This window comes from Muntiacus reevesi, chromosome 5 (genome assembly GCF_963930625.1).
Source record: "Muntiacus reevesi chromosome 5, mMunRee1.1, whole genome shotgun sequence".
NCBI lineage: Eukaryota > Metazoa > Chordata > Mammalia > Artiodactyla > Cervidae > Muntiacus > Muntiacus reevesi.
This window is the reverse complement of record NC_089253.1, coordinates 54494620-54507525: the sequence shown is the minus strand read 5'-3', so window position 1 is coordinate 54507525 and position 12906 is coordinate 54494620. Positions and strand designations below refer to the sequence as shown.

Here is a 12906-nt window from a genome sequence, read left to right as displayed (position 1 = left end):
ATAATTCCACAGTGTTTAGAAGAGTCTTACTTGTAATATGAGGCAACTCTGGAGAACAATGGTTATTTTTTTTAATAATTTTACAGGTTCAAATATATATTTTATAGGTTCAAATCTCATTTTAAATATGTTCAATTGACTGTATTGTGACTATAGCTTAATAAACCTATTAAAGGTTATTAACATCACTGTTAGTTTAAGGCTTTTAAAAAACCAGCTTAGGTATCAGATATATTTTCCTTTTACAAAATGTGGAATACAGTCTTAATTTCCAGTGTAGTGCCAATACATTTAGAATTATTTTCAGAGAGAAATGGAAATGTTGACAACCTTAAAAAAAACCTTGTCACTTTTATTTTTAAACTTATAAGTTCTTTCCATTAGCTATCTATTTTCTACACAATAGTGTATATATGTCTAGCTCAATCTCCCAATTCATCCACCTAACCTTGGACCCCCTGGTATCCATACATCCATTCTCTATGGCTGTATCTCTATTTTTGGTTTGCAAATAAGTTCATCTGTATCGTTTTCCTAGATTCCATATATAGCAATATTATACAGTATTTATTTTTCTCTTTCTGACTTGCTTCACTCTATAAGGCAGTCTCCAGGTCTATCTACATCTCTGCAACCTGCACAAGTTCATAGCTTTTTATGGCTGGGTAATATCTCATTGTATATATGTACCATTTCATCTATATCTATTCTTCTCTTGATGGACATGTAGGTTGATTCCATGTCCTGGCTGTTATGAATAAAATAGATAACTAATGAGAACCTACTGTGTATCATAGGCAGCTCCACTCAATGCTGTCTGGGGACCTAAATGGGAAGAAAATCCAAAAAAAGGGAATATATATTTATGTATACATATATACACATACTCATATAACTGATTCGTTTTGATGTACAGGGTAAGCTAACCCAACATTTTAAAGCAACTCCAATCAAAATTAATGAAAATTAAGAATTAAATTATATAAATGTATTAATATAAGCCATTAAATCATATTAAAAACAAAGATTTTACTCCAAAAAATAAAACTTATAGGTTCTTCATTATGATGTTTTTGTCTTTCGTTTTCTTTAATAATCCAGTTGTCTTCAAGTTTTTATAATTGAAACCTCTAATGAGTTTTATGATACCTCATGAAATTCCAGGTGTGGGTAGAATATGCATCACTCTGCATTATTCATCTCATAATTTGTTGCATGTTGTTTTAGTCCATTTAGCAATTTTCTTCATGAACAACATTTACAGCACAATAAAGCTCCCTGTCCAATCTTAAGTGTTACAATTAAGAGCCGCTCAGGCCCCAGATCACTTATAAGAAAGGCTGCATCACCATTATTCTTGCTGAGAAGCAGGCAGACATGTTATTTAATTCAGTTTCTCCTGATCCCCAGCTATATGAGTGCTGGTTTATTAATCAACAAGAATAAGGCTACAGGCATATTTCCAAACTAAGACTTACTGAAACAGCGACATGACCATTTCTTATTTGTATTGTCTACGGATACTTCTGCCCTACAATGACGGAGCTCAGTATTTACAACAGACACCTTTCACCTGAGTCTTTATGTGAAAGAGGAGTTTTGAAACCTGGATTAGCTTATTTGATTACAATATGAATAATGTACTCCAAAATCTTAGTGGCTTAAAAAACTAAAGTTTGTTTTCTATGCATGCTCACTTCCAATCTTCATTGGAACCTGCCTCTCCTGTGTCTCCTGCATTGGCAGGCGGCTTCCTTACCACTTGGGCCCACTGGGACGCCATTGTATTAGAGACACAGTCCAAATTAACAAATTTCCCAGAAATCACATTGGCGTAGGACAACACCCCTCCATGTTCTTAGAGCTCCTGTGGGTCACGAGTGAGGAAGGGCCTTCACTGTCTGGTTCTGAATCACTGTGCATGGGTGGCAGACAGGGTACTGACCTGGGCCACTATCACCTGGACGCTCAGCTGGGCCGGAGGCTCTGCTTCCAAGTTGGCTCACTCTCCTGGCTTTGTGGGGAGGCCTCAGTACCTGACCAGCTGGGCATCTCCGCAGCTTGCTTGAGTGACAGCTCACTTTCCTCAGGGCCAGAGACCCCAGAGAGGGAGGAGGAAGCCTCCACACCAGGTATGACTTGGTCACACACTGTCATGTCCATCATGTGTGATCTTTAGAAACGGACGCTAAGTCCTGCACACTCAGTGGTGAGGACTTAGGCTCTAACGTTTGAAGAGAGGAGTGTGGAAGGCGGTGTGGACTTCCCTGAAACCGTAAAATAGAGAAGAGCGTCAGGTCACCTGAACAGAGTATTTTCTGGGGATGCGTCCTTTACTCCTCAACTTCTTTGCTGCCTCTAAAACAATCCTCCTCTTCTAACAGTACACTGTGAAATTTCAGCATACTTAAGCCAGTTATTCCATGGAAGACAACTGTAATGATATAAAACAGTTCAATGACTTTAAGAGTAATTCCAAGCATACATTTAAAATAATTTTTCAAAGCATAAGTTCCATTAAAATGAAGGTATTAGCCATATGAAACAGATTTTAATCTGCATAAGAATTTTAAGAATAATATTTAATCTTGTTTAAGATGGATTTATGAAAATGGTACTGTGTGCTTAGTCGCTCAGTCGTGTACAACTCTTTGTGATCCTTGGGACTACAGCCTACCAGCCTACTCCTCTGTCTGTGGAGTCCTCCAGGCAAGAATATTGTTGTGGGTTGCCATTTCCTTCTCTAGGGGAATCTTTCTGACCCAGAGATGAAACCTACATCTCCCGTGTCTCCTGCATTGCAGGTGGATTCTTCACCCGCTGAGCCATAGGGAAGCTCTTTGAAAATGGTCGATCAACCTAATCCTATTTATATCACCACAGGGTTATCCCACAAAGGACCTTGTGACGTTCTTGTGGACAACATGAGGAAACTGACCATTTAAATAGTTTATCAATATTCATAATTTCTATAATGAGCTGATTATCAGATGCAGGACTTTGTCATCAGGCCTGTTCCTTTCCACTTTTGTATTATCAGCTAATTTAATGCTGCAAAGGAGATGCATCTGGAATGATACAGAGCTTCTGAAAGTGAACCCATATTAGAACAGATTCGTCATTCAGAACGGCTCCCATATGTGAGGTTGGACCTACTAACATGAAATTTACAACGTAAATTTAAAAATTATAAGATCCTGGGCCTGGATCTTTGGAGTAAGTTGCAGAGGTACAGAAAGACTCCTGCTGCTGCTAAGTCATATCAGTCGTCTCTGACTCTGTGCAACCCCATCGACTGCAGCCCACCAGGCTCCTCTGTCCATGGGATTTTCCAGGCAAGAATACTGGAGTGGGCTGCCATTTCCTTCTCCAGTACATGAAAGTGAAAAGTGAAAGTGAAGTCGTGTCCTACTCCTCACGACCCCATGGAAGGCAACCCGCCAGTCTCCTCTGTCCATGGGATTTCCCAGGCAAGAGTACTGGAGTGGGTTGCCATTGCCTTCTCCACAGAAAGACTAGAAACACTTTAAAACTTAGTGAATACTTTTCATCAATTTTGAGATCAGTCTGAGCCAACATTATGATGGACAGCCAAGCCTACTCATGAGACCTGAGCCTGTGTTGGTGGGAGTGTAAGAGAAGAATGAGGCTGTTCTGAGTCCTGACAAAATCAATGCCCTTCCATCTATAGGGGACTATTATATGTGCTTCAATAAATGATCTGGTTAGAGAGATAAAGACAGATTCACATGTGACCAAATGAAAGAGTAGACGAGGAAAATGCCTCAGGCCAGAGATTGTAATGATGCTTACTTTTAATTATGCCCTCTTTGTGTACCTTTTGGAAGTGAGTCTCAGTGGATTATTTTACTGTATTCATATTCGTTGATGCATCAAAATGATAAATGTACTAGTTCTGAAATCATATCTTCAGAACTCAAATCTCTCCTCTACAATGTAATGACAAAGTTAATTGAGTTCTTTTCACTTGACTCTTGCAAATACAAAGACTCAAACTTGTCCAACATAGAATTATTGAAAGATATACATATCTTAACATACATGATGAAATTTTTAAAAGTCAAGAATGAAGAAAAATTATTTAAACTCCAAAAAGTAGTGGGAAGAAACCTAGACTATTACTTAAGAGGAATCAAACTATATAAGCATTTCAAACTTAAAAATGTAGAAAAGCTTCAAAAAAGTGGGGAAAATCTATCAGTGATGAGAGATTCAGACTATTGGCCATGAGAGGGTATAATTGACAAGTCGTTGTTAAAGAAATGGGCTAAGATTTGCAAAGATTCAAATTTAATAATTTACATAGTAAGCATATATGTGAAAATTACTCAATATGTAATAATAACAGTAAAATTTGATTGTTATACCTCATTTAAAATATTTGTAAGAAATACTGAAAAATATATCATTCTCCAATTAAAATTAGACCATAAGTGACAAGGGTTTCCCTTCATCTTAACCGTTTGGGTATTAAGAATTATTCATTTTTCATTTCTCTGATGAGACAAGCAAAGGAAAAGATATCTTAGTGTCTAGTTTGACGGATAAATAAGAATGTCACTCTGTATGACTTAATCAATGAAAAATTGTTGTGGTTCTCTATATATAGCACATATTTCCCATAAACAGAAAAGTAAACTAATAAATGATAATTTTAAAAAGTCTGTTTTCTTCCTACATTGACTTGGTCTGAGAATAAATGTCAGGATTCTGTTTTCTGATGAGAGTGGAAAAGAAAGAAAAAGAAGGCAGATGAGCCACAAGATAAAATCTGTACTTTCATCTCTTGATGAAGATGCTAATTTAGTCAACAAGGTTGGGACTTCTGTACTTAAGGAGAATCATTTAATAGGTCTGTATAGTCTCCTATCAAGAGAATCCACATACAAATTTTACATAATATGACCCACAAGACATAATTTGATCTTCATTAGCAAGGCTTCCTTACATACTTCAATCATCTGAATTTTCTACAACTTTTCTTTTCTTAGAAACCATAATGCAATGAGTGTAATTAGCTGAACAAGAATATAATTTGTAGATGAAACATTAATTCTAATTTGATTGTATACTGAGGTAAAACATTATTTCTACTTTTTTTATTCCAAGGCAAGCCTTGTAATTATCCAGTCATAAAACATGGATGGCTACGTTATTCACACAGAGGATACTTTCCAGCACGTGTAAATCAACAGTTTGTCTATTTCTGTGATCAGCATTTTGTGCCTCCTACACAACATTACTGGAATTACCTGACTTGCACAGCAGAAGGATGGTCTCCAGAAGAACCATGCCTCAGTAAGCAAACCTATTTAAGTTTACACGCATAAATCTTGGAAAGAGTGAAGAGACAAAAGTATATAAGTGAGTACAGTTAAATGCTGTGTAACAACAGTAAGGCCAAGGGATGAGTTCTATGAGCAAAAACATCCAAATAGATCTTCCCTTTACTGGAGGCTTTTCATGTAAATCCTGTGAGAGATACAGAGGCTTTGCAAAAATATCTGCATCATTTATACATATTTTAATCAAAAAGCTAAAGACAATTAATGTGGAACATTATATTTTTCATTTTTTACAAACATGGTAGTAGTGGCTTCCATTTTTATTATTACATGTTATATTTGAATACTAATGCATTCCCATGTAAATTCTATAAGGTTAATCTTAAATGTACTATTTTACCAAATTTATGTTGTATTTCTTTCATATTACTTTTATGATCCTAAGGACAATGTACTTTCAATTATTTGGAAAATGGACGTACCCCACGTCGTGAAGAAAAATATTTACAGGGTAAAACTGTAAGAGTAGACTGCTATGACGGCTACAGTCTTGAAAACAATCAGAACACAATGACCTGCACAGAGAATGGATGGTCTCCTCCTCCCAGATGCATCCGTGTCAGTGAGTAAACTGGGCTGAGATCCCAGCGTGTTCATAATTTTCTAAGACTCAGCTGCATTATCCACTGCAAAATGTTTCTATCAACCACTTGTTTTGCCAAAGGAACTATTTATTTTTATTGTTTACAAGTGTCTGTGAGTGTACCTATAGACTTTTTGATAAGTATATAACAAAGTACATGTACTTATTGATAGACATTAGTCAAGAAAATAGGAAAAGATTCACAAAAAAGAAACCTGTAGTAACAGTGAGGTCAGAAAGATGGCAGGAGTTTCACTGCCTCTCCTGATATAAACGCAGACTTTGACCGTCATTTGCGGATAAGAGTATCTTTGTGGGGGTCCAGGAGTCTGGCAGAGACACGACAGCAGCTGCTAGAGCACAAAGATTGGAGACTGGACGCGTCCCTGAGGGTTAGAGGAGGAGCCGCAGTTTGCCCCCGAGTGGCCCTGCTTAGCGCCAAGACAGATCCCTCGGCACAGGATTTCACCTGTGGGGAAGATGAGAGTGTGTGAGCAAGAGTGGGTCCTCATCTTCCAGCGCACTCCTCTCTCCCCTTGTCCAGGACACTGGGGTCACCTGTCGGGCTGGGGGGTGGGGAGAGGCCAGGAGCACAGCCCCCAGGGCTAGAATTCTTCAAGGAACATGGGTACTGCTGACCACGTGGAGACCTCACCAGGGAGCCCCAAACCATTGCAGACACCATGCTTGTGGTCCTGCTCATCCCTGGGCCCCTCATCTCATCCACATCCCCTCCCCAGGGCCAGCTCCCTGTGTGGGGCCCCACGGTGGCATCTAAGCCTTTGCAGATGACCTGAGGGACATGTACAAGCCAATCTGTCCCCGTGGGTCTGTGGGAAAGCACACAGATATGAGCATTTGGCATTGCCTCAGGGAAGCAGCACGGAGACTGTCTTTGCTGCGTTGATAGAAGCATAGGAGCTTCAGAATTCTCTCCCAGGAGGAGCTGAGTACATGGGACAGGTGTATCCTTAAAAAAGGTCTGAAAAAATCTCAAAACCCCCATCAGTATGATAGTGTACTTCGCTCCCCAAGTCAGTCTGTAAAGACTGGAGGGAGTGACTGCTTCTTTAAATGCAAACACAGCAATCTGAGACTTTAACGGACACAGAAATCAAAGGAGTAAAATATTAACAGAGAATAATTTTCAGTTACTGACCCCAAATAATGGATTTGGACAATTTCTCTGATAAGTAATTAATAGTAATTACTTAAGAATTTCATTGAGATAGAAGAAAACAGTGGAGAAAGAAACGGCAACCCACTCCAGTATTCTTGCTTGGGAAATCCCATGGACACAGGAGCCTGCAGGGCTACAGTCCATTGAGTCTCAAAGAGTCAGACACACTGTAGTGACTTAGCATGCATGCATGCAATCCTTTATATTTAGAGTAACTATTGATAGATAAGGATGTATCAATATCATGGTTTTTTACAGGATATTTTATAGTTTCCTAATTCCTTTCTTCCTCTGACTGCTTGCTTTTGTGAATTTATGATTTTTGTTATAGTAGTATGCATTTAATACACTTCTCTTTATCATTTGTGACTAGTATGGATTCTTGCTTTGTTTACCATGAGATTTACCTAAAACACCTTACAGAGAGAGCAGTGTATTTTATGCTGATAATATGTGAACATAACCACATATTTAATCTCATTCCTTTTACCTTTCTCCATTTTATCTTTTCTGATGTCATGGTTTGCCTATTTTTATGGTGTGTACTTAATTTAATAAATTATTGTAGCTATAGTAATTTTTAAATTTACCAGTGTACTAGGTATCTCCATGGAATGAATTAGCATTCTTTTACTTAGCTTGAATAATTCCTTTTAGTGTTTCGGTAGGGAATGTCTGTGTGTCTGCTCTTTCACCTCAGCTGTGTCTGACTCTTTGCCATCCTATGGGCGGCAGACCCCCAGGTTCTCTGTCCGTGGGGTTCTCCAGGAAAAAATACTGGAGTGGGTTGCCATGCCCTCCTCAAGGAAGGTCTAGTTGTGTTCTGTTTCCTCAGTATTTGCTGGTCTGGTGAAATCTTTATATTCTTTTCTTTTCTGAACGATATTTTCAAATATTCTTCTTTGGCAGTTTTTTCTTTGAACACTTGGACTATATCATCCCAGTTTCTCCTGGCCTAGTAGGTTTCTGCTGAGAGATATGCTAAGATCCAAATGAAGGCTCCCTAGTAAAGTTCAAGGTTTTTGTTTTGTTAGCTTGTTTGTTTTTTCCTCAAGCTGCTTGAAGTCTTCTCTATTTGTCTTTGATTTTTGCAACTTTATTATAATGTGTGTTGTAGAGGATTTTTTAAGTTGATTTGGTTTGGTCACCTCTAAGCTTCCTGAACTCAATATTCAAATATCATCCTTGAACTGGGAAGCTCTCGACATTACTCCTCAAATATATTTTCTGCCTCATCTCCTTTTCTCCTCCCGGAACTTCAATAATTTGCAAATCAGTTCTGTATTCAATGTGGCATAGATCGTGTAGCCTTTCTTTGTTCTTTTACATTCTTTTGTTTTTAAAATTTTTAAAATTTTATTTTTAATCTCGCTTGACAGGATAACTTTGATATGTCATCTATCTCACAGTTTCTTCTGCCTTTTTGACTCTGTGGTTCATGCTCTTTAATGAATTTATTCATTTCATCCTGGGAACCTTCAGCACTAGAGTTTCTGTTATTTTATGATTTGCATATTTTTATTAAACCCCCTGTTTTGTCCATTGTTTATTGTTTTCCTGCTTTTGTTCAACTATCTTACTGTATTTTCTGTAGCACACCAAGTTATTTAAAATGGTTATTTTGAATTCTTCACTGGATAAATCACACATCGCCATCTTTGGATGTGAATACTGAAGACTTTTATACTTTGTTGCTGTCATGATACTTTGAGTTTGTTTTCCTCTGTGTTTTGTGGTGCTATTTTTGTAATTAAAGTATCAGTCTCCTTTGGGTGAGAAACAACTTCCTTCCACCCTGCCAGAGACTCTGCACCTATTTCAGATCTTCTATAGTGGCACCTACTGACATTCTCATCCCTGTTACACCAGAATTTCTGTGCTTTTATGTTTTGTCTAGATACATTAGTGCACCAGAAATGGTACTGACAGCCTGTCCTTTGCTTCCCCCAAAATAGCACTGCATCTGTTTTTAATTTTCTTTTTTTACTTTTTAAAATTTTTATTTTAATTGGAGGCTAATTACTTTACAGTATTGTGGTGGTTTTTGCCACATATTGACATGAGTCAGCCGTGGGTGTACATGTGTCCCCCATCCTGAACCCCCCACCGTCCTCCCTCCCCATCCCATCCCTCAGGGTCATCGCAGTGCACCAGCCCTGAGAACCGTGTCTCATGCATCGAACCTGGACTGGCGATCTGCTTCACATATGATAATAAACATGTATCAATGCTACGAATCTTGTGTTCTTGTTCTGGGCCACAGATTTAAGCCAAATTTCTGTGCATGCTCGCTGGTGGTCTGCCAAAGGTTGCTCTTCCCTCTGAGTCAGTTGTCACCACAGGGATCTGGCCACAGGGTGGAAGGGTATGTGAATGAAGCAGACGGAAGGCCTCCTGTGAAAAACTGGACTTTCACAGAAGGACGTACCTCCATGCATGATTTTCTAAGATAGGTTTTCCAGGACTCCTGGAAAGCAGCTGAGAGAGAAGTGAGATGGTTCTTGACCCGCTGCGGGCATCACAGTTAAGACAGAGATCTGTCTGCCTTTTATCTCATGCATGCATGAGTGAGCCTCCTCCTGGGTCCCTTGGCATATGGAATTTTGGGGGTGGGTGGTTGTTTATTTTGGATTTATTTATTTTTAATTGAAGGATAATTGCTTTACAGTTTTATGCTGGATTTTAACAAGCATCAACAAGAATCAGCCATAGATTTACCCATGCCCCCTCCCACATGAACATCCCTCCCAGCGCCCTGCCCACCCCACCCTTCTAGATTGTTACCAGCTCTGGTTTGAGTTCCCTGAGCCATACAGCAAATCCCCGTTGGCTGTCTATTTTGCATATGGTAGTACAAGTTTGCATGCTGACCCTCTGCATACATCCCACCCCCTACCTCTTCCCTGGCAGCCGATCGTGAGTCTGTTCTCATGTCTGTGTCTCTATTGCTGCTGTGCAGGAGGTTTGTCAGCACAACATGTCTAGGTTCCATGTGTATTATGATATTTGTGTTAGTGTATCATATTTATCTCTTCCTGACTTACTTCACTCTGTATACTAGGCTCTATGTTCATCCACCTCTTTGGGACTGACTCAAGTGCATTCCTTTTTATGGCTGAGTAACAGTCCATTGTATATATGAAGCACAGCTTGTTCATCTATTCATCTGTCAATGGACAGCTTTGTTGCTTCCATGTCATAACTGTTGTAAACAGATGGAGCGAACATTGGGGTACATGTGTCTTTTTTGGTTTTGGTTTCCTCAGGGTACCTAGGAGTGGAGTTGGTGGGTCATATGGTGGTTTTACTCCTCCTTTTGTAAGGACTCTCCTTACTGCTCTTCATAGTAGCTGGATCAATTTACATTCCCACCAAAAGTGCAAGAGGGGTCCCTTTTCTCCACACCCTCTCTAGCATTTATTGTTTGTAGACTTTTTGATGATGCCCATTCTGACTGGTGTGAGGTGATATCTCATTGTAGTTTTGATCTGCATTTCTCTAATAATGAGTGATGTTGAAAATATATTCATGTGTTTATTAGCCATCGTAGGTCTTCAGACAAATGTCTGTTCAGGTCTTTTTGCCACTTTTTGATTTCTGTTTGGGTTGTTTTTTTCCTGGTATTGATTTGTATGAGATGCTTGTATCTTTTGTAAATAACTCCTTTGTTAATTGTTTCATTTGCTGTTATTTTTTCCCATTCTGAGCATTGTCTTTTCACCTTATTCATAGTTTCCTTTGCTTTGGAGAAGCTTTTAAGTTTAATTTTGTCCCACTTGATTATCTTTGTTTTTATTTGCACTACTCTAGGAGGTGGGTCATAGAGGAGCTTGCTGTGATTTATAACATAGGGTGTTCTGCCTGTGTTTTCCATCCATTTTGAGTTTATTTTTGTGTATGGTGTTAGGAAGCAGTCTAATTTCATTGTTTCCCATGTAGCTGTCAAGTGTTCCCAGCAGCGCTTATAGAAGAGCGTCTATAACCCCATTGTGTATTCTTGCCTCCTTTGTCAAACATAAGCTATCCATAGGTGTCTGGGTTTATCTGTGGGCTTTTTATCTTGTTCCATTGGCCCATATTTCTGTTTTTCTGCCAGTACCACACTGTCTGGATGACTATAGCTCTGTAGTCAGTTCAAAGTCAGGAAGGTTGAATCCTCTAGCTCTATAGCTCTGTTTTTCTTTCTCAAGATTGCTTTGGCTCTTCAGGTCTTTTGTGTTTCCATATGAATTGTGAGACTTTTTTCTTCTAGCTCTGTGACAAACACCATTGGTAATTTGATACAGATGGCATTGAATGTAGATTATATTGGGTAGGGTAGTCATTTTCACAATGTTGATTCTTTCAATCCCGGAACATGGACTATTTCTCCATCTGTTTATGTTGTCTTTGATTTTTCTCCTCAGCATCTTATGCTTTTCGGTATACAGCTCTTACGTCTCCTTAGATAGGTTTATTCCTAGGCATTTTATATTTTTTGTTGCAATGGTAAATGGGATTGACACCTTAATTTCTCTTTCTGATGTTTCATCGTTAGTACATAGGGATTCAAGTGATTTTTGTGTATTCATTTTGTATCCTGTCACTTTGCTAAATTCACTGATTACCTCTCGTAATTTTTTGATAGTATCTTTTGGGTTTTCTATGTGTAGTATGGTCTGTGTGCAAACAATGAGACTTTTGCTTCTTCTTTTCCAATCTGGATTCCTTTTCTTTCTTTTTCTCCTCTCCTGTAGCTAGGACTTCCAAACAATGCTGACTAATAGTGGTGAGAGTGGGCACCCTTGTCTTTTCCTGATCTTAGAGGGTATGCTTTCAGTTTATCACCACTGAGAATAATCTCTGGTCTGGGTTTCTCAGATATGGCCTTTATTATGATGAGGTAGTTTCCCTCTTTGTTCATTTTTTGAAGAGTATTTATCATAAATGGGCATTGATATATTTCAAAAAAATTTTCTGTATTTACTTTGATTACCATATGAATTTATCTTGCAATTAGTTAATATGGTATATCACATTGATGGATTAGTGTTTGCTGAAGAATGCTTGCATCCCTGGGATAAATTCAACTTGATCATGGTGTACTATCTTTTTAATGTATTTTTGAATTCTCTTTGCTAGTGTTTTGTTGAGAATTTTTCCATCTATTTTCATCAGTGATATTGGCCTGTATTTACTTTTTTGTGTTGTCTTTGTCTGGTTTTGGTATAAGGGTGATGATGGCTTTGTAGAATGAGTCTGTAAGTTTTCCTTCCTCTGCAGTTTTTTGAAAGAGTTTTTTAAGAATAGGCATTAGCTCTTCTCTAAATGTTTGAGAGAAATCACCTGTGAAACCATCAGGCTCTGTGCTTTAATTTTTTGAGAGATTTTTTTAAATCACATTTTCGATTTCAGTACATGTAATTGGCTTGTTCATAATTTCTGTTTCTTCCTGGTTCTGTCTTGAAAGATTGAACTTTTCTAAAAATATATCCATTTCTTTCAGGTTGTCCATTTTTTTGGGATATAGTTGCTCATAATAGCATCTTATGATGATTGTATTTCTGTATTTCTGTTGTAATCTCTCCTTTCTCATTCCTAATATTGTTGATTTGATTCTTTTCCCATTTTTTCTTAATGAGTGTGCCTAATTGTTTGTCAATTTTGTTTATCTTCTCAAAGAAGCAGCTTTTAGTTTTATTAACCTTTACTATTATTCCTTCCTTTCTTTTTCATTTATTTCTGCTCTGATCTTTAGGATTTCTTTCCTTCTACTAACTTTGGGTTTGTTTTTTGTC

The 12906-nt window shown here is 38.2% G+C and overlaps 1 protein-coding gene across 1 annotated transcript in view; it reads left to right on the top strand.

Annotated features, from left to right (window-relative positions):
• LOC136169338 (complement factor H-like) overlaps positions 1-12906 on the top strand; it is an 88778-nt gene that overhangs the window by 30661 nt on the left and 45211 nt on the right. The window contains 1 exon segment of the mRNA XM_065937119.1: positions 5131-5319. Coding sequence (XP_065793191.1) covers positions 5131-5319 — 189 coding nt within the window.